Source organism: Vulpes vulpes, chromosome 12, assembly GCF_048418805.1.
Source record: "Vulpes vulpes isolate BD-2025 chromosome 12, VulVul3, whole genome shotgun sequence".
NCBI classification, from domain to species: Eukaryota; Metazoa; Chordata; class Mammalia; order Carnivora; family Canidae; genus Vulpes; species Vulpes vulpes.
The window spans coordinates 155,545,842-155,572,154 of record NC_132791.1 but is presented as its reverse complement, the minus strand read 5'-3'; the positions used below and the strand labels follow the sequence as shown (position 1 = coordinate 155,572,154).

Below are 26,313 nucleotides of genomic sequence, written 5' to 3'. Positions count from 1 at the left end.
TGAGGACGTATATAAGAAAAGTCAGTTTATGAAAATGCAGACTCTGCTGAGACATAATAAGGAAGGTGTGAAGGTTTGTCAGAGTCACACTGTGCTGTGCACTTTGGCAACCTTGTGCATGTGCGCCACGAGAGGGGACGTGGCATTACACTACCACCCTCCCAGGCACTAGCGCTGGCACAAAGGAGGCACCCTGGGTGTCACAGCTCACTGAATCTTCACACTCTGTGAGGTCAAGTCAGACTTCTCCCAACCTGACAGCAGAGGTCATATAATTAGTAAAGAGTAGGAAGAAAAACTCCGTCACCTGTGATACAGGGTTTCACAGATAAAGGCTGAGGGAAACACGTTTTAGCAAGAGCCTGGATTATGTGTCCACATAATCCCTGACCACCTGCTGCTTGTGAACACTTCATGTGTCACTATTACAAATCCTGACACAGGTATGAACGCGTGGCAGAAACTACTATATGCAGTGTCAATTTACCAAAAGAGGCCTAGAAGGATACATACCAAGGTGACAATACTGACCCTTGGGACAGGGCAGACAGGGGACAATGGTGATTGGTAGTGGGCCAAGTGGGCTTTGGCCTTACTTGTATGTTTTAATCTTTCACAAAGCAGATGCCGACAGGTAATTAAAAATTAAAGATGAAAAACTAAAAAACAAAAACCTAATAAAAATACGTGCAGGCTGATTGGTTTTTCTGGTAGGACCTAGAAAGGCAGTAAACAACATGGTTAAGGGCACGGCCGTGGAGCCAGACTGCCAATGTTCAAATTCCCACTCTGCCACTGGGCAAGTTACTTACTCTGTGCCTCAGTTTCTCAACTGTAAAATGGTGACGATAACAGTATTTACATCACAGGACTACTTGAGAATTGGGTGAATTAAATATGTACTATGCCTAGAACAGTGCTTGGAGCAACACATATAAGGGTAATTACGACACTGGTCAGAGCTTCCTTATGAACTATATTGCCAACCTATTTTTGATTTTTAAATTGTCTAGGAAAAGGACCTGAAGCTGGAAAGCTATTTTACATAATAATTGTCACCAAAGCATATCATTAACTATAAAATATATTCTACGTAGCTAAAAATTAAGCCCAGTGCAAAATGCCTCGCTAGGAAGGGAATGGCTAAGTAAATTATGGTACATGAGTAAATGAAATATCCTCAGCGGTAATGTAATGATATGAAAAAATACTTATAATGCCAAGTGAAAAAAAGACATAGAATCATAAAGACAGTAAAATTTTAATCATGTTAAAATACATGCACAGAAAATAAAAGGGAGACCTAGGAGAATGTTCATGGTGATTAGCAATGAATGGTGAGACTCTGAGTTCTTTTTATTCTTTTTTTTTTTTAAAACGAGCCTGTATGTTTTTATAATTAGAAAAAGCAACTAAGGTTATTAAAAGAAGTATATTGCCTAAGAGCAAAGGTATACTTTCTTAGTCTCAGTAGCAGACTATCAACTTTCAACAGGCCGCACTGGGGTCCTACCTTAATGAAATGCAGCATGGTGAAGGAGAAGTGCTCATTACAGAAACAGCAGTACACGACCATCTCGATGAGAGCCAGGAGAGAGCCAGTCAGCTCTCGCAAAGCAAACATTACCTAGTGGGAGAGTATAAAAGGAGTAAACTTTTCTTATGTTGCAGTTCACTATCACTATGTTGTTTCTGATTTTAACTGAAATGTAGTCAGATTTAAGATCTTCAACATTGCCTCAAAATAGGCTTTCTTAACTACTAGAGGTTTCTAAGTCTGTCTGAAAAAAATCTGCAAATGTGCACATTTTTCCCCCCAGAAGTTACTTTTATCAGATTTTCAAAGGTAAATGCCCCAAGTGTATACCCCCAGCACCAAATTAAAAGAATCACTGATAGATCCCCAAAGTAAACAATGTTAAGCAAAAAAAAAATCTTTAAAAAGGAGTGCGCAGTACTGTCAACATAATTAAAAAACCAGTATGACATACAGCTCATAGGTTTATACATGTAAATCAAGCCACCAGTAGGTGGCTCTGGAAAGAAGAGGAAGGGACTCAGGCTACAGATGGGCCACACAGTGAGTGGTGCAACAACCAAGGGCTGTGAGCAGCCCACTCCTACACTCCTGAGGTTTATAAAACAAGTGTGCTCCAGAGTTGTGGCATTCCAGAACCAGAGACAGACATAAAAGATGAGGAACAAAATCCTTTCCTAATAAACTCCTAATATCTTCTTGCAGAAGTGTCTCCTGAGAGAAGTCTCCTGAGACTTGGAGGGGGGAATGAGCAGGGCTGGGGCCAGATGTCTGATCCTTGCTTGCAGAGAGGACCATAAAAATTCTCTTCAGCTCATTTCTTTCTGACACGTATTCCCAGGAAAAAAAATTATTTGAAAGAATCATTCTGGACAGCCCGGGTGGCTCAGCAGTTTAGCGCTGCCTTCAGTCCAGGGTGTGATCCTGGAGACCCGGGATCAAGTCCTATGTCAGGCTCCCTGCATGGGGCCTGTTTCTCCCTCTGCCTGTGTCTCTGCGCCTCTCTCTCTCGCTTTCTCTGTGTCTCTCATGAATAAATAAAATCTTAAAAAATATGAAAGAATCATTCTTTCTCTAAATATCAGAGTGACACAGAAGATATTACAAGAGGCATTTTTCCCCAAGTAGGTAACAGGAAAAGAAAAAGAAAAGGGCTCGGGGATCCTTGGATGGCTCAGCGGTTTGGTGCCTGCCTTTGGCCCAGGGCGTGACCCTGGAGTCCGGGATCGAGTCCTGCGTTGGGCTCCTGGCATGGAGCCTGCTTCTCCCTCTGCCTGTGTCTCTGCCTCATTCTTTCTATCTATCATGAATAAATAAATAAATAAATCTTTAAAAGAAAAAAGAAAAAGGCTCAAGAAGACCAAGTACATACCTCTAACAGGTAAGGCTTCCCTTCAGACAGGAACAACAAGGCCTCTACTTCCTCGTGGAGGGGCAGCAGGGGGCTGGAGGGGGCGACACTAATGGGTGGCCGTTGCTTAAATAGACCAGGAGCTGTAGGAGACCAAAGAAAAACCAAGCCTGTTTCATCACTTGATGTCATTTCATGAGACAGATACCCACAGGGTGAAGTGGTTCTCTCAAGTGTCACACACGCAGCAGCTTAGTACATATAGCTCATTCCCTCACAGCCTGGTGGGGAAGCCAGGCATGCAGACAGGATGTCTACTTCTCACAGCATTTCTGCCTAAGCTGTTGGGGTGACTATTTAAGATCTCCCAAGACAATCTTTGAAAGAAGTAAAAATATAAATAGTATATGAAAGAAAATGTCCAAATGCCTCTAAGACACTGGATAAGACACTTGTTGCTCCAACAACTGACCTCAAATACCAGCCACCCCACATGCTAAAAAACGAGGACTCACATCTTTCTTTTACAAACCCGTCTGAACCCACGAATTAGGTAGGCAGCCTTAGTCTTTTCAGCTGTATGAGTCAAAGTGAAGGACGCAAACTGCCTCACAGCCATGGGGTGCTCCCCAGTGGTGCTTTTAGAGAGTCAGGAGGCACTTACAGAGCAGAGTGATGCTCTGTGATTTCTAGCAGATCTTCCTGGTCACACAGTATGAATGCCTACCACAGCTGCTGGTGGTCAGAGGCTAGCCTCATATGCCAGGCCCTATGTTGCTTCCTGATGGAGGCCCGTGCAAGCTATGAACCTGGCCTTGCTGTGGCTTCCCTGTCTGGGAAAGGGGACCATCCCTCATAGGCTTGCTGAGGAGATTAAACACCTAACCCCAGAGCTCCGTGGAAAGACCACAGCACACAGAAAACCCTGGATACTTTCCAGCTGTTTTGTCATGTCATTACTGTTATTGTTGGTGCTGTCCTGCCAAGGCCTAGAACAGTGTAAAGATGTGGTACACACGTACATTAGAACACTGGATAAGCACAGAGGCAACGTCTGTCTCAGCTGCACTAAATAAGGACTGAGCTATTGGCTCTGGGGGACAAAACAGGAAAGGTACCAGCTACATCTTGCATTCAAACACATTTCAATGACATAAGTTACATCTGAATCCTCTTTAGCTTTACAGAGTACTTTAACATTTTATCTGATTAAATCCTCATTATGCCTGGGGAATTATGTTTTTCATATTTCCATTTTGTACTAAGGACCAGAAAGGTCAGGTTACTTGGTCAAGTTAACAACACTAGGAGACTCTAGCCCACACTTGGCTATTTTCCCCACTAGATTAGCTGCGTCAATTATGGTGATGGATGAACTGTGGATTAGCCTCTAATTCCAGAGTGTTTTTTTTTTAATACTTGTAGACCCATGCCCATCAAATAAATGATTGACTTTCTTTTGTGACAAGCTAATAAAATAGGGTGAAATTTAACATGCATTAAAACAAATAATTTTCAGTGTTCCTCAACTATCAAACAGTAAAATAAGAAGTAACATTCATTTAATTGCTAGCATTATTAGTTTCCATGCATTACTGACAAATTCACTCTCTCTCTATTTAATAAAAGCTCACCAACATTCCTTTGAGAAGAGACGTCTGAATGCAAAACCAGTAATGCCACTGTATTATGAAGATTCCCAAATTCTCGTGCTTGTGCTGAACTCCACCGACGTATCTGTTGACAGAGAAAATATACTAGACGTTATTTTGGTTAGAAATAACATAAAAAGGGGATGGGCTGGCTCATGCTATTTTGAGCCATGATTCTTTTTCAATGTTTGATGGTAGAAGAGATCAAAGTCATGGGTTTTATTTTTTTAATGTTTAAAACATTTTTATTTATTTATTCATGAGAGATACAGAGAGAGAGAGAGAGGCACAGACACAGGCAGAGGGAGAAACAGGCTCCATGCAGGGAGCCTGACGTGGGACTCGATCCTGGGTCTTCAGGATCACACCCTGGGCCAAAGGTGGCGCTAAACCACTGAGCCACCCGGGCTGCCCGTCATGGGTTTTAATAAGCTAGCTGAAAGTGTTTTTTCCCCAAAGACGTATTAACTTGTGCTCTCAAACAGTTCCATTTCTGTATTCAGTTTAGGTACTGAATGCTTCTGATGTGCTGGCTAACTTTCCCGTATCCTAGTATGATGGGGAAAACTCAGGAGGCTGGAGAGCTGGTGGCTCGACCCCCCTGTGCCATTCACGGTGGTAGGTGGACATGGGCAAGTTCTTTACCATAATAGCCCTGGCCTCTCTGTGTCACGGCAGAGATGACCTACCTGCCCCTTCATGGTTTTGAGGACCCAATGAAACATGAAAAGTAAAAATGTTTTCAATGTTATGTGTGCCCCATAAAAGTAAAACAATATGGATTATATGACACTATTAATTACATTAAATCTTATTTAACTACAGTTAATGTCAGTCTACTGCTAGGGTCAACAGAGTCCCAGATACAAAAGAGTGTGACATGAACAAAGACATGGATTTTAATACACTATCAACACAGAGTATGCTATGGTGGCAGTACTTGCTGATGTTACAGAGAGCAACGGGTGGCATAGCAGGAGGCAGAGAGGAGCTCTGGGCAGTAAGTCTGTGTCTCCTCATCCAGACAGGAACACATTCCTATGTGATGTGTTATGCGGAGGGGAAAGTAGAGCTGGGCCTGAGTCCCTGCTCCATGATGCTTTAGCTCTGTGACCTCACATGAACACTTAACTTCTCTGAGCTTGCTTGAGAGTGGGGAGGAAAATGCTTATTTTTACTGAACTGTATCAAGCAAAACATGTAAAGTAACCAATATGCCTGGTGCATAAATGGTACTCCATAAATAGCATTTATTATCTGTGCATGTTCACATTTTTCACCTTTAAATCTGTCAAAAGGAAGACATAAGGTGATGGGAGAAACACACCAGCACAGAAACTCCAAACAGAAGAGCCATCCTTGGATCTCTGTAGCCCCACTGTCACAGAAAACTTCCCTCTCACGCTCTGGCTGTGAGTGCTATACATGGAGCAGGCATCGTCAGGCCACACTGCTCAGCCTTATGTTCTCATCCCAGCCCTGTCACCAGCTCTCTACACCAGCAATCTCTGACAGAATGGCCTTGCCCATGGTCCCTGAGGACAAGTGGAGACCCCAGTGCACTACTTCTTGAAGCCTTCTAAAACCGCCCCAGTTGGAGCCCATCTTTCCTCCTAGGACATTTCCTGACTGATATTCTTGTTAGTCATTTCCATGGGTTATCATCAGACTAAATTCTGCGAGGAGGCTGTAAAAACAACTGAACTCCAAAGAACTCTAAAGGGTATGTAGTACCAGCACCTGGAATCTTATGAGATTAAATATGTTCATCACCTACAAAGAGAAACAACATGGTGACAAAACCATGGCTACCACACTGGGCCACACAGCAGCAGGCACTACCTGATTGTTTTGCCGGTTGGCCCCGAGGAGAAAGCTGGTCATGTGTCGCAGAGCTGAATGCCTCAGAAGAAGATCCCCAGCCCGAATGCCTTGCTGTCACAACATAACGAGAATGACAAGTTATAGATCTATCCAGACAAAAATGTGTATTAAAAACACTTAATGAGAAGTTTTAAGAGCCTGTAAGTTTTTAAATGCTGTAATTTACATAAAGTACTGGTTAAAAATGTAGTATAAAAAACACTGGAGTTTCAACAACCTCCCACTGCTTCACTCTGGCTGCCAGACATGCATTAAGGCTCTAGTTCTAATGGGGCCTTCTGCTGTCTTCAATGAGTAATTAAAATCTACCTGTATCAGAATTCTGGCAAGTAACAGAATCCACAGATCTTAAGATTTTTAAGAAGAAATACTCATAAAATCGTATCTTTAGATCCACTATTGACCAGTCCAAATTTTTTCCATGTATGAAAAATTCCTTTAGACTAGAAATATGCTAGATTAGGAAAGATACTAGAAAAAAAATCACTTACCTTTTGTACAAAAGTGTTGAATAGGAAAAAGTACTGAGCACAGTTTTTACAGTTTTCTGGGACATCTTTATCCAACAGAGCAAGTAGTACTTCCAGTAACTGATGAAGGCTTTTTAACTGGTTAGAAGAGAGATGAAATCATATAAAGAGAAAGAATATAAGATAGACACTTGTAACAGGGTTAATCTGAAGTAAATCACCGTTTAAGAACAAAAGTAAAGTCTGATTGATACAATCCAGTCTCAGATTCAGATGGATTTATGCTTTGGAGAGCAAAAACAAAATCATCACTTTTATCTTCCAGGGAAAGATTGGTACTGTAGAAACAAGAGGAAAGCCTAGTCTTGTTTTTTAGATTTCAGATTCAAGGGCAGGGCTGTATGGCTCATGGTCACATTTTCTGTAGAGCCAATTTCTGTCTCTTGAAAAAAAGGGGGTTTAGAGGAAACATTTCTGAATCCCTCCCTCCACTATGCTACTTCTTCACATAATCACAGATGCAAAGAATAAAAAACACAGACACAGGCATAAGGGCCAGAAATCAAGCCAATGGAGCAAATGGAGCGCAACAGCCTGACAGAATGACAACGGTAATATCAACTCAACCGTGAACTTACTTGAAAGCCCGCTGACGCCTCATGGAAAGCTTTGAAAAACATTTTATTTGTTTAGAAACCATTTTGGTTATCACATTGCTTCTTCTTTCCCTCCCACCCCAACTGGTTTTGGACAAGTCCCTAGAAATTCATCTGTGATTGGAGGATTAAGACCAGCTTACTACTCTTATTATCTCATCTCCCCTAACGATGGTGTTCACAGGCTGAAATATTCCCATCCGTCCTGTCACACTCATTAAAAATACAGTAAAACCTACCATTTATATAGCACTTTGTTTTCAAAATACTTTACAATATAAAGCGGGTGGCCAGAGGCACCATTTCCATTATAGGGGGAAAAAAAGACATAAAATACATCCGCTGGACATCAGATAGAATTCACTGAGGCAATGACTCGCATGCTTACGTCCTCCACCACTCCCTTCCCTTCCTATTACCTGCAGTCCTGCCTCTAGAGGTTGATGGACTACTATGCCATAGCCTGACCCCATCTGTAGGGAGACTGCACTAATTCTGCTTTTACCCTCTGGTTGGGTTGGTACATGGCAGGAAGGAGGACAGCGAGAAGGCCCTTATGTTAAGTATCTTAGAAAAGCTCCATGGGGGTGTTTCAAAGCAATGGTATCTAAACTATCCTAACAGGCTCCCATTGATAGATTCTATATATTCTGCATCTAGGTAAGGTGAAGTTAGAAAAATGGTCCTGCTGTTTAAACTGATTGAAAAGCAGCGCCTTGCATGAAACTTCAGCTTCTTAATAATTCCTGGAATGGAGACATGGTCTTCTTCTAGGTCCTCCCTAAAGGGTGTATTTGACCTCCTCATTCACTCTGGCCTGAGCAAAGCACTTAAGGCTGTCTGGTCTAGCAGTGACCTCTGGGTCAGGCAATGTGGAAGGGTGCCAATACTGTAACTGGGTTAGCATCTCTCTTCGAGGACTTGCTCAAGGTTGAACAGCAGAGCCAACATCTGGATCCGAAGCAGCAATTCCTAGAATTTGCATTGAGTTCATTGAGACACACTGCCTCCAGCCAATGTCTACAAGGAGCCAATCAGATCTGCAAATAACATTTTTCAAAGTTTTCCATGTAGTGTCAGCTGTTTGAAACAGCAAACTTGGGAAGAAGTGTTATATTTGCTAGGACTTAATAACAGATTGAATAATCAGACTTACAGTGTATGTCATTTATTTCCTTAAGACTTAAAATGTGGGGGATTGAGGATAGTAATAAATACCATGTTTGTTTTCGCATGTGTAGAACTGTAAACCAGAAAATATGTTGCAGAAAATAGAATTAGGAAGAAGAAATCCAGAAGAACAGGAACAAAGACTAGGGAGTAATGGAGACCAATGGAGAAACGCTCTTGGCCGCTGCTCCTTGATGGATGGCACTTGGTTGGTTTGGATAATGCAAATAGTTTATTAGGAAAGAGACAAAGCCAAGTTGGCTCAAAATGCCTGTGGTCTAGACTGGAGTCTCTAGACTTAGGTTAGTCTCAGTTCAGTGAAATCTAACAGACTCTTGAGAGAAGACTCTGAAAAAGGAGTGCTCTAGAGAGAAAATCCTGAAGCAGACCAGAGCAGACCCAAATTCCTAGCCTATCCTGACTCCTAGAATATGAGGCGGCAAGGATAGCATGCCTTCTACCCTGGCATTTATCAGAAAGGCAGTCCACGGGAGGTTCATTCTATGTGCCAAAATTACCAGACTCCAAACCTAGGCTCTCTTTCTTATCATGTGCAATTTAAAACACTTGGTAGGAACAGAATGTATAAATAACATCTAAGATAGGAGACCGACCTTATCCTGATAAAACAAGGCACTGTCTAGAGTTTTCTCCAGAATGGTGGCCACGGCAACTCGCACTTCTCTCACACTGCACTCCAACAAGAAAATCCTAAAGTACAGAGAGAGAAAAGGTGCATGTTGAGAAAGCAAAAATGGATTTCTATAAACCAACCTCCCCAACACCAGGCCCATCTAGTATCCAAGAAACAAAATCCCTCCAAGATATTCGGTCAAGCTTCCTGAGAGCTTTGGGAAACTCTCATGAGGGAAGGAGAAGGCCAAACAGGATAATCAGACCCCTGGATGCTAAAAAATAGATTCCCTCCCCACCTTTCTCCTAAAATGAGCATCTGTATAAACATAACGGTTTAAGGAGAGAAATGGACATAAAGACACATGAAAGCAAAGAACCTAGTATTTCATAGATTCTGTTCACTCAGTTTTCCTTGGGATTTCTCAGAATAAGATCCTAAGGTCTGCAGTCAAGAGATCTCCTTCTACTCCACCTGTGAACCAGTATTTCTACCTCTTCCTTTCCTCTCCCTTGCCAGGCCTTGTTACCTAAATCCCCCCTAAATGAGCATCTGCAGCCCAAGAGGTCATGCTTCCTTCCTTTCTTCCTCTATGAGGGTGATAACCACAGCAGTCAGAGTTGATCAAGGGCTTCCTTCATCTCCGGTACTGTTCATGTTATAGTCAGCTACCATGCAATGCCCCCCAAGTGCATCATTTACTGCAATCCTTTACAGGCCCCTGCAGGTGCCTGAGTGGTGGGGGAGGCAGCCCCAGTTGCGAAGAGGCATGGTCAGGCGGAAGCGTGTGTGGGGTGAGCGTGCCCCAAGGTGTGCTTCTCCATAGTCAACATTTGTTCTTTGCATGACAGGCTCACTTTGATGTGATGACCCATACTGTTACCAGCAAAGTGAAAACCCACCTGACTTTTCTAATATTTCTTAGCACAAAGTTTTCATTACTCCACATGAAAGATTTAAATACAGCCAAATTTCGACGACCACAACCTTCAGGTGCCAGTAGAAACCTGCTCTGGTCCCTGTTTGAGGGCAACACTAGTGTTTCCTTCCTCCCCTCTCTGCTGCTCTTCCCCATAACCATTAATACTACCTATTAGCTACCTAATTTGCACCAGAGAAAGCTGTGTTCAAAATCCACTAAGACTCTAAGAGGCAATGGTCAGAAAGTTAAAGAGATAACAATATGCCTGTCAAGAGGCTTGATTAGATTTAGGTGTAATTCCTTTGGAAAGAGTATCATCAGGGGCTGCCCTACAATTTCCTAACATAGACACCAGGACACAGAGGCACTATGAGAATGCAGACAAATCCAGAATGTGAAGAGTTCGACAGGGCAAATCATCAAACAAAATGGCATAACAAAGGAGCGGCTGGGAGGAGCAATTCTAGGTCACGAGAGTCTTAAGGGACATATATGCTAATATAAACTAAATGCAACATGTGGAGCTTGTTTGGATCCTGATTTGCACAAACGCAGTGGTAAATGAGCTTTGAGATATCTGGGGAAATCTGAATATGGACTGGGTTTAGGATGATATAAAAGAAATATTTTTGTTTAGTGCAATCATAGTAGAGTGCTTAGTTTTTTAAAAAACTACTTTCAGAGATACAGGCTGAAAAATTTATAGTGAAATATGATGTCTGAGACTTACTTAAAAATACATGAGAGAAAAAGGGGCACCTGGGTGGCTCAGTCAGTTGGGTGTCTGACTATTGATTTTGGCTGAGGTCATGATCTCAAGCCCTGCATTGGGCTCCGAGCTCAGCGGGAGTCTGCTTGGTATTTTCTCCCTCTACCAAACCCCTCACTCATGCGTGCACGTACATGCTCTCTCTATATAATAAATCCTAAAAACAATACTTTACAGGAAAAAAAGCAGGTCTGTGTGTGAATGGTGGGTGTTGGGAGGGGCAACAACATGGGCAAAGTGTTGATAACCTGACCTGGGAAGCGAGTGGTACAGGGCAGGGCTCTCATTCTGGCTATTGTGCTATATATTTAAACACTTCCACAATAAAAACCTTTTAAAAGATGTAAAATATTTAGTAGTTTTAATTTTTTTGCATCAATTTTCAAACAATATTTAGTACTAATTCACATTTTTACAATTATAGTTACATTCAAGCATTGTCTCAAAAAAAGACTATACTGAGAAGCTCTGACCTAAGAGCCAGCATCCCCTTCACATTGTTACTTCAGCTGTAACAATGAGATGTTAAAAATTCTAAAGAAGCAATTATAAAATTACAAAACACAAAACCAGCAACTAATAATGATAAACTGAATGATAAAAAGATAAAAAGATAATAAGCTCTCAGGAAGGATTCAGACTAGGTAATTCACTGGGATTCTTAACCATCAGGAACACTAAGAAACCAAACATAGTCCCAAAGGAGTCACCAAGTTCCTTTGGAGACATTTAAAAGCAAGCCTGGTTGCATATAAGGGAATAAACTAAATATTTGCCATGTTTCTTCCAAATATATGGCAATTCTATCTTATTCAACTTCCCAAATATTGGGAAGAGACTTTGGAGTTACCCTGGAAAAATGGGGGAAAGTTGGTCTCGAATGCAAACTGAAGGGGCATGCACATATCACACTTCACAGAAATGTTTATTCGCACTGTTTATGAATTATGTGCATGTATGCACACATGCACGCATGCATGCACTTACAAACATCTGAGTGCTTACTATGTGCCATGCTCTTTGTTTTACAGTAGGGAACCAAACACTCAGCTTCTGCCCTCAAGAAGCCAGTGTTTAGTGAGGGGACAGGCAAAAACAGTAGAGCAGACCAACTGTACAGACCAGCTTCAGATGAGGCCATCAGGAAGGAATGGCCTCTCTGATATCTGAAGGATAAGAAGGCGCTTACTATGCAGGACTGGATGGGAGAATGTTCCAGATAGAGGGAGTAAAGGTGCAAGGGTCTTTAGGCAGTAAAACAAAAGTTAGCATGTTTAAGGAATCAATAAGCCAATGTGAGGAAAGTGAAACAAAACCATATTCAAGGCCTTGTGGGTTATGGTAAAGATTGTAGATTTTATCAGGAGTGTGACAGGAATCCACTGAAGAATTTTCAAGCAGGGAGGTAATGTGATTCAGTTTGTTAAAACAAAACAAAAACAACAATAACAAAAAAATATCCACTTTTGTTGCTGTATGAGGCAGATTAGAGAAAGAAAGAGATATTAAGTAGGCAAATCAGTGTCTGGAGCTCAGTCCTAGAGATGAAAGGAATGTGGGATCAAGAGTTTTGATTAGCTCTCTAACATGTCACCAGCCTATGAGTTCCCCATGGAAGGGACTTTGTGTACAGCAGGGAAATGAACAGGCTTTCTGAATTCCCTGTTGGCTGTTTTAAGTTGAGAGATACCAAAGCATATCTGCATGCTGATGGAAGTACTCCACAGAAAATTCTACAAGGTAAGGATGTAGGAATGAGAGCTGAAAAAGGTTTGCTCACATAGAGCTTCATTTTGAGAGGAGAGAGGACACTTCATAGTAAGGAGGAAAAGAGATGAGACCAGGCTCTGGTGTGCCGAGGAAAGAGGGCTGCTCATCTGTGACTCGTACTTTCTCAGCAAAGTCTGAGGCAAGGTCCTTAGCTGGAAGTGGGGTGTGCTGGCATGGTAGACACAAGGGGTGAAGAGGTATAGTGGAATAGGCAGCGAAGGAGCCCACTAGGAACAAAGGATACTGAGATCAGGGTGCCCCTGCAGGAGTGCTAAACTTCTCAAGGACAAGAGAAGCTGGATGATTGGGACTACGGTGTAAACATCCATGGTGACTGAACATCTTGATTCTTTACCAGAAAAGGCAAAGTATTTTTTATTACAGGTACATAGGTAAATATACTACCACAGGTGTTACAATATCAGTAAGTTTTTGAAAAACAGTATTTTTGCCAGAATCCAAACATAGACAATATTGTGGTGTAGTAATGAAGAATCGTTAGCCTCCCTTCCTTGCCATCAGACAGTGGATCCCTGAGGGAGGGGACACATATTCTGGAATCTCCTGAGCCACAGCAGGAGTTCAGGTCATGCTTGCCGGTGAGCATGTAGCGATGTGCACACATGTTCTCCTTGTGCTCACCGAACACTTGTCTGAGTCTAGTCCAACGGAGATGGTTTTAGAAAGAATGACTTTAGAGTGACCTGAAAACTTTCCTCATGCTTCTACTGAAGACAGGTCAAAATTGACTCCAATCAGAAAAGTAATTTCAAGAAGAAATAAAAATAGTTACAAGAAAGAGCAGTTCTAAATCAGTGGAAGAGGCACAGATTTCTTTTAATTAAAAGATCTTGACACTTACTTTATTAATTCTCGTCCTTCAGAACTAATAAAATATTCAACTAGCCACTGACAAGCATCAAAACTTTTGGAAAGTAATGCTTCAATAGTGGCAATCCATTCTTCAGTATCAACCCTTTAAAAAAGCATAGACAGACATGTAAGGAGTACAGCCCCAGTAAATGACCCCACAGAGTGTCACTGTGATTTAACCTGTTTCAGGGAGGTGGGGTAGAGGGTGAATGGATACCCAGTGACTGCGGATTAACAACATGGCTCCATGCACCTCAGCAGCCAAGGACTGGCATTTTTTCTACTCCCCCCCACCCCCGCAAAAATGTGAAGAAACTTAAGCCTTAAGACTTTAGCTTTGATCTTCTGCATCTTCTTCAAACAACTTCAATTGGGAAAAATGACTGACTGTGGCCTTTTGTTTTGCTTAATTTACATTTGTAAAATGTCCACTTTCAGAATAGGTTACTATATTTTTATACTTCATTGCTACAATCATTAATATCCTACTTTATGGAATAAAAACATTTGGGTAGACAAAGAAGCATAATGACTATACTGCCTGTGACCTCCGGTAACACTCCTTCTATTTCCTCATGCCCCAAAATGGTAATTACAAACAAGATGAAAATGCAAGTCTGCAATGCACAGACAGCTTGAGCAAATTTCACAATAAAAGTAATGACATTTCCTTAGTTCTATGCCAGACATTAAAAGGAATATAGTATGTGTTCTTTTTCAATTAAATAATAACAAGAGGTATCATTTAACATATCTTTATTACACATAAAATGAAGTTGAAAGCCATTCTATTTGTTCCTTCTCAAGTGTCTCTTGACTGCAACATCTTTCCCCAAACCTCTGCATAGTTGGAAAGATTCACCCGCAGAGGGGAGGACAGAACCACGCTGCTCTAATTGTCCCTGTCTTCCTCACCTCGAGACTCTCCTTGCTCTGGGCACCTGCTCCAGCCAGTGTGCAACTATTCTTCACCCTTCACCCAATAACGAAGCAAATTTTACCCGGAACCCACAATGTGTCAGGCACCTTCCAGGTGCTGAAGATAACAACCAATGGTGAATAACATCTAATCAAAATCTAGAGTGTCTCTGAATGTATTGCCCCCGCTACAATAAAAAACACTCCACGATCTCCCACTGAACACAGTTCCAACTCTCCTCTGTGGTGCTCAGGGCATACAATGTGGTCATCCAACCCCACATCTGATCTCATTTCCAATGAGTTCCTTACATGTATGAGCAAAATACTAGTCATTCATGGTTCTTTGGTAAGTCTTGTCCAATACTCAGGTTTTCCCTTCACCGAGAATTGTTCCCTTTGTTTCTCTGCTTTTGCCTTCCAAAGTCCTCTGAGAATATCAATGTCTTTAACACCAACCCAATCCCCATATCCATCTGGATAGGATTTTGCCCAATTTCCAAAGATGTACGGCATTAATGCCTTGCTTTTTCTGCTTTATTCATCCTTCCTATGAGATTAGAAATCCCTTCAAGATAGGAAGGGATTAATCATGTCTTAAGCACTTGAATATACTGGGTGCCTTCACAATGCTTTGATTTTATAAATTCAGTTTTAGTTAAATTCATCAGTACCTTTTGCTACAAAAGACTTTCAAAACATCACCTCTTACCTGAGTTTTTTCTTTGTCCGTAGGTAAGTTTGAAAAAGGAACTGAATAGCAAGCTGTAAGCTCACCTTTGCCATGCAAGGATAATATGGATGCTTTAATTTAGTCTGAGGAGAGGGAGAAAAGAGATGGTATTTTACATTGATGTTTTATAGATTATTACATATTATAAACTGAATAATGACACATAATAAAATTAAGTACTAAAAAGAAAAATCTAGCCAGCTTATTATAGAAAGTGTTCCATTTAAATTTTTTAAAAGGTTAAGAAAAGACATCCTTTTCATTTCTTTTATGAAGCCCTCTCAAAATAGAGCCTTTAGACCACAGGATGGTAAGTAATCTGTCAACAGACTAAAAGTTTTTTCTGTTACTGGCAAATTATAATCACGATACTCAAGAAATAGAAGTACTTAGAAGTTCATCTTGAGTCAGAATGTCTGATGACAAATTAGGACAAATTAATCTCCACAAAGCCCAACATTCACCTCATGGCTATTCTTAGATTCTTTATAAAACTGAAGAGCATTTGAAAAAGCCAGTGTGTGGAAACCCGTACCTATTCACAATCTGCAGTACACATTCTGAGCACTGCCTGTACTTTAACATCACCCAGTAAGTGACAAGTTTGTGCGAATGTTCCAGGCATCTAATCTGAGTGCTAACAGCCCAGGGGGAGGATGAGTCACTGAACACTTGAGTTGACAGTTAACTATGCTCCTTTCTTAGTCCTCTACTAACAAGCCAACTAGTACTTACAGCATTCAATGATGCTAAAGACAAAACAAAACTGAAATAATCACTACTGTACACATCTCTATTCTTCATAAACTTGAGGTTTTCATCTCTCACCATCTACAAAAGAAAATTAGTAATTATTTTTAAGACACAAGGCAAAATATTCAGTACATGAAAGACATTTTTAATGGTACATTAGGCAAAAATGGTTTTATATTAGGTTAGAAGGATTCACAAGAACCCTTCTCTCGAACTTTGAAATTTTAAAAAAGGAGAGAGGAAAATCTTCCTTTCAAATATAAGAAGGCGAAAGGTGAATTATTATTCATCAAACCAAACTGTTTTGGGAAATTTAGGAAAACCACCATATGAAGGACGAGTGAATTCAAACTTGCTCTTTTGGGTTGAAGGATAAACAGAGCTTTCCCAAATACAACTAACTCCATGCTCTCCTTGTATTGGAGAGCTTAATTCTTTCTCTTGAAATAAAACACTCCAAACTTTTCTTAAATTCTCTGGTTCTGGCTATTCAGCTTTTAATTACTTAGTATATAAAGCCTGGAATGGGTAGTTGGACAATTCTGAATTTAAATCCTGGCTTTGTGATACTGGCAGGTCACTTCTCCTTTTCTGAGCTCAGTTTTTCCATCTTAAAAATGGGGATAAAACCCACTACTCCACGAGAGCATTTTAAGAATTAAGGATTCATTTAAAGCATGAAGCACAGAGTAGATATTCAATGTCCTCACTGTCACATTAGTTTAAACCATAGGTATGAACCTTATTTTTCCTCTGCAGACAGTAAGTTAATCCAGCAGTGTGTCCATGCCCTCCCACTCATCCACCTGTGGCTCCCACTAGTCACACGGCAGGCCAACGATAGTGCCAGCCACTTGGAGTCTGTGGCTACCTCTGTGATCTGATATAAGAGACTCATGGGACAAGGCAGTTAGGATGAGGTACTCGAGGTCTGGCCACGTCCAGGAGGAGGCTGGCAGGAATACTTCTGGACCTATGAGGTGGATTTTGACTTTTATCTGAATTTTCTCCCTTTTGTATGGCTCTTACCTGGTATATTCGAACAGGCATTTTCTCCACAAAGAGTCCTTTCTTCTCGCCTTTTTTAACCAGCTTGGTGAGAATAGAGAGCCGGTCATTGTTAGGCCTGTGGGGCCGGGGAGACGACTGAGGTGAAATCTCTGGTGAAGACGGTGCTGACCTATGGATGAAATGAGAAAATCGTCTGGTGTAAAGTGGCTGCTGGAGTAGTTATTACAACCTGGCACACTTATATAGACTTATATAAGGGTGCTAGACTTAACAGTAAACCGCATACTTTCTAGGTCCAATACAGGGAAATGCAAATTCATAGACAATAGGACCTTAAAAAACACAAGAACACTGACAGTGCTGGCAAAGTACTATACTTTGGACATAAAGTGTACTCAAAAATGATGAGATCAGAAAAAAACTGCAATTCTAGAATGAAATAATTTATATAGGTTTCTAGACACAAAATAACTTCTTGCCAAGGAAATAATAAACAGGTAGCAATAAGAAAAGGGGTAAAGGGATTTACTTATTTTCTTTTTAGAATTTCCCTCTAGCTTATTTAACAAATTACCTTTAAATGCCAAAAAGTATACTCAAGATTACAATGACCACCTACTGAAATTGCACAGCAAATTATGTGGAAGAGAAACTCACAAAGAGAGATCCTCAGCTTCTTGCCGTACGACACTGACTCGACTTTTCTTTGGTAATACTGGGGAGTTTTGATCAGAGACCCTTTGGTAGAAGAGCATATAGGCATTCCAGTATCTTCGGCGGACATCAGTATACGGGTTTGCTTTGTAACAAGACAGGAAGTCTTTGTAAATAAAAAAAGGTTTTCTTGTCTGGCAATTTAAAATAAAGGATCTATAAATCCAGCAAGTACTTACAAAAGTTAAATGCAAAGTGTAAGTAAAATCTGTGTCTTTTTACCAGTAATACTGTTTAGAATTACTTGAAAGGTGGCACAGAGGAACAGGAAGGAAGTTGTATGGGAATAGAATAAAGATGGCAAATGTTCCTGGGGAAGTCTAGATTTAATCAAAAGGCAAATAACATTTCAAAATAAGTTTTGTGGCACAGTATGGGATTGTAACTGGCCTCACTTAACCATTTCTGCATAGAACAGCCAAATCTAGGTAAATTTTGGCAACGATATTATCTTTAACCATTAATGGGTACTATTATTAGACTCAGGACTATCATGGTATGGTATTAAAATCTAATATCGTGGATCTAATATAGGCAGAAGTTTTTATTTTAATTTTAATTGAAGTAGAGTTGACATATAATAGTCGTTTCAGGTGTACAACAGTGATTTAACAATTACGTACATTATGAAATGCTCCCCAGGATGTTACCATCTATCCGCATACAACTTAATTACAATATTACTGACTTTATTTCCTATGCTTAACTTTCCATCCCTGAGACTTATTTATTTTCTAACTGAAAGTCTCTACCTCTTAATTCCCTTCACCTATTTCCCCAGTTCCCCTTCATCCCAAAATAGGTAGAAATTTTTAAATGCCCCTAGAATACTGCAAAATCAGATTCAGAAATGCTAAAATCTCTATAAAATGTCTGTCCCTACCCCTCCAATTAGCAAATTCTGATTGGATTCTGTCATGTCCTTTTGCTCATACTCTTTCTTCTGGGCGGGGGCGTGGCTGGGGAGTGAAAGACTTGCCATACTGCAGAATATATATGGTTTTATTTTTATTTTTTTAAATATATATGGTTTTAAAACCCAGGTGCTAGAGATGTCTTCTCTAATTAATTGTGCTTCTATGTAAGTGAAAAGGAAATTTGAGAATTTTAGTGGACAAGTACTTCTGAAATGATTTTTAAGGTTGAAATTCTGTGTTCATTAGTTTCTCTCTGATACTCATTTCTTCCTCCTAACTTACTCCATCACCTGTTCCCTCAAGGCTGCTGAAAGAATTAATTTTATTTCTTTTAAAGATTTTATTTATTTACTCATGTGAGACACAGAGAGAGAGAGAGGCAGAGACACAGACAGAGGGAGAGGGAGGCTCCATGCAGGGAGCCTGATGTGGGACTCCATCATCACGCCCTGAGCCGAAGGCAGATACTCAACCACTGAGCCACCAAGGCATCTCAAGGAATTAGTTTTAAAACATTTTGTAAGGAGCTCAAACATTTTCTCTCAGGCCAATAATGTGTCTGGATCTATATAGCTAGAGCAGTGGTACGTACAAATAAAAAGGTTACCTCTTTAGGTAAAGAATACTGATTCCAATTTGACAGAAAACTGCAAGTTTTAAAGTTTAAACCAATGGGAAATATCCATTTGTAAATACTTACTTTGATCATAAACTTTTGGTCTATATTCTCCTCCAAAGCATTCATACTCCAGGGTCTCATCATTTAGGTCAAATTCTTCTATGACTGTGTCATTAAACTTGTACCACTTTCCTTTTCCACAGCCCCTGAAGCCCACAGAAGAAACAGACATTATGATTAAAACTGACATGCCCCTCCCCAGTCTCTATCTCTATGTATTGTTACACATAAAGCAGATGTTTACTATTTGGAAATAAGAAAAAACCTTAAATTTCTAAAATAACTTTTCAAACTGAAGAGGTACATAATTATACTAAGTTTTAAAAATACACTATGAAATATGACCAAAGAGCAATATAAAAATTTCTTTGCACTATGTTCGTATGGTAAGAGTAGGGCAGGGGGAGAACAGGAGAGATAGTGGGAGTGTGGGAGGGACAGAGGAGGGCAAGGGGAGTGGAGGAGGGACAGAGGAGGGCAGGGGGAGAGAGTGGTGTGAGAACCTCTTACCGCCTGTCCTTAATGAAGGAATAGTAGTGACCTGCATGTGCCTGCCCACTGTGGACAATGACACCGACAAGTTCATAGTTTTCAGTGAGGGCAACTTTTTTTCGTGGGGATCCTCCCCCTCCCTGGTCCATACTTCGCCCATTTTCACCAACTTCAGAAGATGAATCTTGGCGAGCCATTCCTGAAACTGTGTAAGGCTCCATGTTTAGCATCCAGGGAAACTATTTAAAAGCAAAAAAGACCAAATTAGTGTTGATGAGGCACATATATAGCAACGCCCCATGAAGTCAGATTCAAATAAGAGGTATGTATTCCTAATTCTAGCTAGGACTGCCTCTCCACCATTACCAGGATGACTTCTACATAGGAGGGGTGTTTACATGTCTGCCTGCCTGTCTACTGTGACAGCTGCTTAAGACAAGGGGCTGTGTACTTCTCCAAATGCTGAGATGACAGTCTTTCACAGTGGAGGCCAAAGTTAAACATGAAAAAATAAACAGCAGAAAAGAAAGTGAGGTCATCATTTTAAGATATTTCAGGGGGAAAACATAAGTTACCCTTATCTGTTCATCATATTTAATGGAGCGTCCACTCTCCCAGTCAAATCCAAATCTCATTAGGTGAATTACCAAGACGCTAGGTAAAGACTTAATGCAGGTCCTTTTCACGGTTATTCTCTAAAGAAAAGCAAAACCCAATTATCTTCGTGGAGGAAATAAAACAGCAAAATCATACAAAGATCAGAGATTTCCACAGGCCTCTCCTGCCCATGCAAAAACAGATAATGACACAACTTAGCAACAGTAGGAGCTTAATATTGCCCTTACATAAAACACAAATGAATAACAAATCAATTGTTTTCTAAAAAAGGGAAATGTGGTACCTTTTCTTTACACTTTTCACAGTAATATGCATTACTTCCTTCTAGAACTTCTCCTCTAACAAACTGATCCAAAGAAATTTCCAAGCTCTGACAAGAAGTAACTCCAAGATTGAGAGCCATGAAAGCTTCCTCACGCTCGTATCTGATTAGGAAAATCACAGGAAAAACAAACAGTAGAATTTAAAGATCTTGAAACTACCACAATACAAGAGTCTGTACACAGAACTACATTCTGAAGTTCTGAAATTAACCCATGCTGTCCCTCATCCTTTTAAAAGTACACTGCCAAATAAAAATGCCAATTTTTGTTAACTAGAAATGACTTAAAGTTATGAATTTCAGCAAAGAAATTTTAGATATAGAAACCAGAGAAACTTAATTTAATAAACATTTATAGGTCCACTGAAGAGAGAGATCTGCAAGTCTTACAACAATGCACAATTCATGACATGCTAGAAGTATTTAAAAAGGATGATCATGTACAGTACTACTGTAGCCAAATGGCAACTTCCATGTTTTCACCTTAGTACTGAATCCTTTTCCTACTGCAAAAATATTTCTTCCAAGTTTGATATCTGTATTAGGATAACTCTAAGAATACGTAATTTTGTTTGAAGATTTGTGGCTTCCAATGGAAATCCATGTGTTTACGTATGAAACTTAAAGTACTCTTAAAGCTCTATAGGAAAGCTTCTGCTTTGCATCATGATTTACTTTATACTAAGTAGGGTAAAAAAAATATTAAGCATGGTGATGCTCATGAATCTGAATATTCTAGAACTTGGCTGAAACCAAATATATCAATAAACTGTTATAGTAGCTTTTGGAATAAAAATACTATTAAAAAGGTAATAGCTCAGATTTTTATCTACTGTCACTTTAGTCAAGTAAAATATGGATGAAAATTAATGAACAAAGTACTATCAATTAAGAGGAAAAAAAAAACTGAAGAGGATCAGTTTTGATGTCAATGATATCTTCACTTACCTGTGAGGACAGTCTTTACAGATCTTCTGATCAGAATAGATGCCCTGGAAAGTATTCTTAAAAATTTGGTCTCTCCCCATTTTCTGTTGGAATAAAATGTTAGAATTTTAGTTGATGACCTGAGAATTTGCAGGTCACTTAATATAGAATTTTATTTAGACCTAAGCTAAAGTGCAAATTTCAACTTAACAGCTAAAATACACTGAGTCATGGTGATAGTTTAAGCTGGGATTGAATGGGAGGATTAGAACCCACTGGCTCCACTGGCAAAGGAAGAGGAGAAGAGGCCAATGGCAGCTGGTGACAAAAACAGCACTCAGTGATGATTCCAAATCCTTCTCCCCATGCAACAATGACCAGGTTAGAAGCAACTCTCCACAATCTTTTCTTCTTTCTTGTGGATAAAAATGCTATGATCATGAGTTTTCTGAACAAGGAAATAACTAACTTGGACCTCCTAAGGAGAGGAGGGGCAGATAAGGATAGTGATGGGAGGTGCCCTGTAATTAGGAGGCAGCATCACTTAGGATCTGTCACATGTCATGCAAGGTAGGGGCAGGAAACTTTAGGTTGGTAAGCTAGCCTCTCTGGCAGTCAGACTGCCATGCACATGCACAGGCTGTCAGGTTCCCTGCCAGGGCAGCAGTCCTGAGGCCAGGCTACCTCAGTGCACCCACAGTAAGAGCATGAGATGCAGATGGTTAGTATGAAGCACAGGTTACAGACTCCATCAAATGTTGGGTGAATTAAGAAGAAGTCCATAATTGTAGTGATCTGTGTCTGTTCTTATATTCAAACCCCACCAGAAGAAATGAATTATGGCTGTGGTATTAAAGATGACCAGATTCTGATTTGTCGGTTTCACAGTAATCCCAAATCCTGCCACACTCCACTCGTATTACAGTTTGAGGGAGTCCAGAGAGAAAGTGACATTTTCTTCTACCTTGAGATATTCGTCCATCTGATCAATAAGACTAGTGAAGAATTCATATGCATCTTGCTGTTCTCGCACATAAAGCTCTTTGTTCCACATCTTGAAAATCTATGCAATAAGAAATATATTGTTAAACGAAAAGTAGCAATTTCTGAATATAGAAGAACACAAATGTGAAAGAGCACTTAAATGCTTCTAAAAACCAGGGTCATTATTAGGGCAGTAGACATTTTTATTGAAATGAGACAAGCTTGAGTTCAGTTACCTATGCTACCCTGGGCCCTGTGTAACCATCACAAGTCTGGGAGACCATACCAGGTGGGATCTGAGGCCACAGAACATAGAGTTTCTGTCTTAGAACTATCCGAACTACGAGGGAAAATACAAGGTACTCCCGTGAAACAGAGTACTGTTCTTTATTTAGAGCATTAGTGAAATTGGAATACTTTGAATAAATATTCTGAAGAGCTAAAATGAGAATCATGAGAAGTACTCAAAATCGTTAAGATCAGCAAATCTCTAGAAATTATAAATGACTATTCTTAATATTGTAATCATTTGAAATTGAACATCAATCTTAAGAAGAATGGGGTAGAGTCCATTCTTCTGTAGGTTCCTGGAAATGGGATTAGTCTAGAGTTAATAAAGACAGAAACAATTACCACTAGATCCAAATATCTGACGTCTTGAAATCTAAAGAGATATTGGGTGAAATACCTTCCAGAAGTTCTCAGGTACATAATACTGCAGCTTGCTTTCCATCAGATGCCCAAAGAGCGACTGCACCTGGTAGAACACGCTATCGTCTGGATTGTCCGTGTCATCATCCACTGAAAGTAACGACTAAACAGAAACAAGGTGTTATTAAAAGCTAGAAAGAGTTCACTGCTTCACAGTCGACGTGGACATACGTATGTGTACTGGCCACATTGCTTTTCTGATGCTGTATATGTTTGGATGTGGCTACAACTCTGATATGTTTAGCTTCAGTATTTCCTTTTGGTGGACTCATGAAGTCATTTCTTTGAGCTTCTATTTGATTATGAAAAACTGGAACTAGTAATCTCTCTGAGAGACAAACATGGTATGATACATATAGAGTATTTTGAAAACTACTGACTGCAATATAATGAGCTTGTAGTATATGCTCACCCTTAAACATGGGTTTGAACCATACAGGTCCATTTATCCATGGATTTTTTGGGGGGTACAGTACAGTACTATAAATGTATTTTCTCTTTTCTAGCTTACTTTATTGTAAGAATAGAGTACATCATACATATAACACATAAAATATGAGTTAACTCTGACTATCCAGTCAATAGTAGGCTATTAGTAGTTAAGTTTTAGGGCAGTCCAAAGTTACATGCACATTTTTTACTGCATTGGGGGGTGAGCACTCCTAACTCCTGTGTTGTTCAAGAGTTAACTGAACTATTATAGAGCACTGATGACAGACCCTAAATTTTTCTAAAATACTAAAACATTAGTAATTTTATGGAAATAGAATTTGAGAGTAAGTAACTTAGTTAAAAAATCTCAACTGGTCAAGTCTATCTGTCAAATATTCTTTCAGCAGATTTATAAAAGCACGTGACCATGAACATGTTGTCTACACCTATTTCAGAAGCTACTAAAGAATTCCTAGTTAGGTCTAGTTTTAGTAAATACCAAATGCAATATATGAATCTGGGACACTTTTCAGACCATGCACACATTATCTCTCATACCAAACAGGAAGGAAGAAGAAAATCACCTCAGGGAGCCCAGGCTGCATATACAGCTGCTGGAAGACTGCATTCATGTAACATGTAGCACCGCCATTCCTCAGCCCCACAAACCCTGAACTGGACCTGCTATCCACGGGGGGAAGGTACTAGAAACGGGAGGAGCAGAGACAGTAGAGAGTGAATTAGTGTATCTGCCACCAACAACCAACACATTTCCATCATGGCTCGCTGAGATGTTTGAGAGAGAAAAGAAATAAACTCACAGATTTATCCTTCTAGTAGGTTAGGAGTCATGCTAACAAAACCTACATTCTTATTAAAGTACCTCTGCAGATGCTAATACAAATAAAAAATATTACTATCTCAGTGTTCCTCTTCTATTCAAAGTACTTAACATTTAAAGTACTTAACACATTGTGTTTTTATTTATCCATTTAGTAGTCATGTATTCCGTCAACTGAATATCATTCAACAAATATATTTTTTTAATATTTTATTTATTTATTCATGACAGACCCAGAGAGAGAGAGAGAGAGAAGAGAGAGACAGAGACAGAGACACAGAGACACAGGCGGAGGGAGAAGCAGGCTCCATGCAGGGAGTCCGAAGTGAGACTCAATCCTGGGTCTCCAGGATCACACCCCAGGCCAAGGTGATGCTAAACGGCTGGGCTACGGGGGCTGCCCACATTCAACAAATATTTATTAAGAAGCTACTATGTGCTAGGTACTGAGCCAGGGATATAAGAGATAGATGTGCTCTCTTATCTTAAGGAGCTCACAATCTAGTAGAGTACACAGACATCAATCAAGTAAATATATCTACTTACAAACTGAGGTAGTACCTGGCAAAAAAGGAATAGGGATCTATGAAGCGTTTACTATGAAGAATCCTGACCAGTCTGGAGGGTCAAGGAAGGCTTATATTCCTTCCCTTCCTTTTTAAGAAAGTAACATTCTTCCATTGAACAACTTTGAATAAGCATATAATGAAATTAATAGGTAATTACTCTTGCATTGTACTTAAAGATGTGGTGTACTAATGTAGATCCTATTACAATACTTTTCTGGTTAGAAATAATCTAGAAAAGGCATCTTGGATGAAATTGAACATTTCACTTCTCCAAGTGGAAAAGGATACTGAAATGACACATTTTGAAATGCTATTTCAGCAGAATCTTGGTTCTAATGCCATACTCAGAATCATCTTATCTGCCTATATCAAGGACCTGTGTCCATGTAACAACCAACCGTCTAAAACCTATAGGTCCTTTGGACCTTAAGGAATTGCTAAGTATGACATACTTTCCACTAACATTTGATATACACACAGAGCAGGGTGATTTCTAAGATCTAAACTGTAATTGATTTGTAGCCCAAAGCACAGATGTGCTTCTCTTGCAGATCCCTAAACTGTTGCATGGCTCCAGAGCCTTGTCCCATATCCTTCTCTGCTGGAAGGAATCACCTTCCCACCTTGCCTCAGTTGGCTTGTGAGACGGTAGAGTTTTGCTTTGTTTTTTGTTTTTTCTTTAAGATTTTTTTTATTTATTTGGGCAGGGGAGCGTTTGCACACAAGTGGGGAGGTGGAGGAAAAGGCAAAGAAAAGCATCCTTCCCACTAATCGGGGAATCTGACTCGGGGCTCAATCTCACGACCCTGAGAGATCGTGACTTGAGCTAACTAACATCAAGAGTCAGTGGCTTAACCAACTGAGCCACCTGGGTGCCCAAAGCTCTATTTTCAATTTCACCTTTTTTCTGACAGGCTTTCTGTCTTACCACCATCTGAGGTAAAGTGCCCTGTTGGTTGAGCATTCAGGACATGACCTGTATCTTGTAATTTATCACATTATGT

The 26,313-nt window shown here is 40.1% G+C and overlaps 1 protein-coding gene across 3 annotated transcripts in view; it reads right to left on the bottom strand.

Annotated features, from left to right (window-relative positions):
* Positions 1–26,313, bottom strand: part of USP24 (ubiquitin specific peptidase 24) — a 137,763-nt gene that overhangs the window by 11,962 nt on the left and 99,488 nt on the right. For 2 of the 3 annotated variants that reach the window (XM_072730826.1, XM_072730825.1), the window contains exons 43-61: positions 24,484–24,603; positions 23,445–23,570; positions 22,737–22,835; positions 21,794–21,876; positions 20,807–20,948; positions 20,481–20,600; positions 19,924–20,144; positions 19,435–19,559; positions 17,761–17,902; positions 17,122–17,272; positions 16,075–16,170; positions 15,319–15,422; positions 13,678–13,791; positions 9,335–9,431; positions 6,916–7,032; positions 6,383–6,475; positions 4,523–4,625; positions 2,910–3,031; positions 1,514–1,627 (exon numbers count right to left, since the gene is read on the bottom strand). In XM_072730826.1, coding sequence (XP_072586927.1) covers positions 1,514–1,627; positions 2,910–3,031; positions 4,523–4,625; positions 6,383–6,475; positions 6,916–7,032; positions 9,335–9,431; positions 13,678–13,791; positions 15,319–15,422; positions 16,075–16,170; positions 17,122–17,272; positions 17,761–17,902; positions 19,435–19,559; positions 19,924–20,144; positions 20,481–20,600; positions 20,807–20,948; positions 21,794–21,876; positions 22,737–22,835; positions 23,445–23,570; positions 24,484–24,603 — 2,289 coding nt within the window. Of the gene's footprint in view, positions 1–1,513; positions 1,628–2,909; positions 3,032–4,522; positions 4,626–6,382; positions 6,476–6,915; positions 7,033–7,532; positions 7,562–9,334; positions 9,432–13,677; positions 13,792–15,318; positions 15,423–16,074; positions 16,171–17,121; positions 17,273–17,760; positions 17,903–19,434; positions 19,560–19,923; positions 20,145–20,480; positions 20,601–20,806; positions 20,949–21,793; positions 21,877–22,736; positions 22,836–23,444; positions 23,571–24,483; positions 24,604–26,313 lie in introns of all 3 variants that reach the window. The other variant, XR_011995997.1, reaches the window with a different exon arrangement.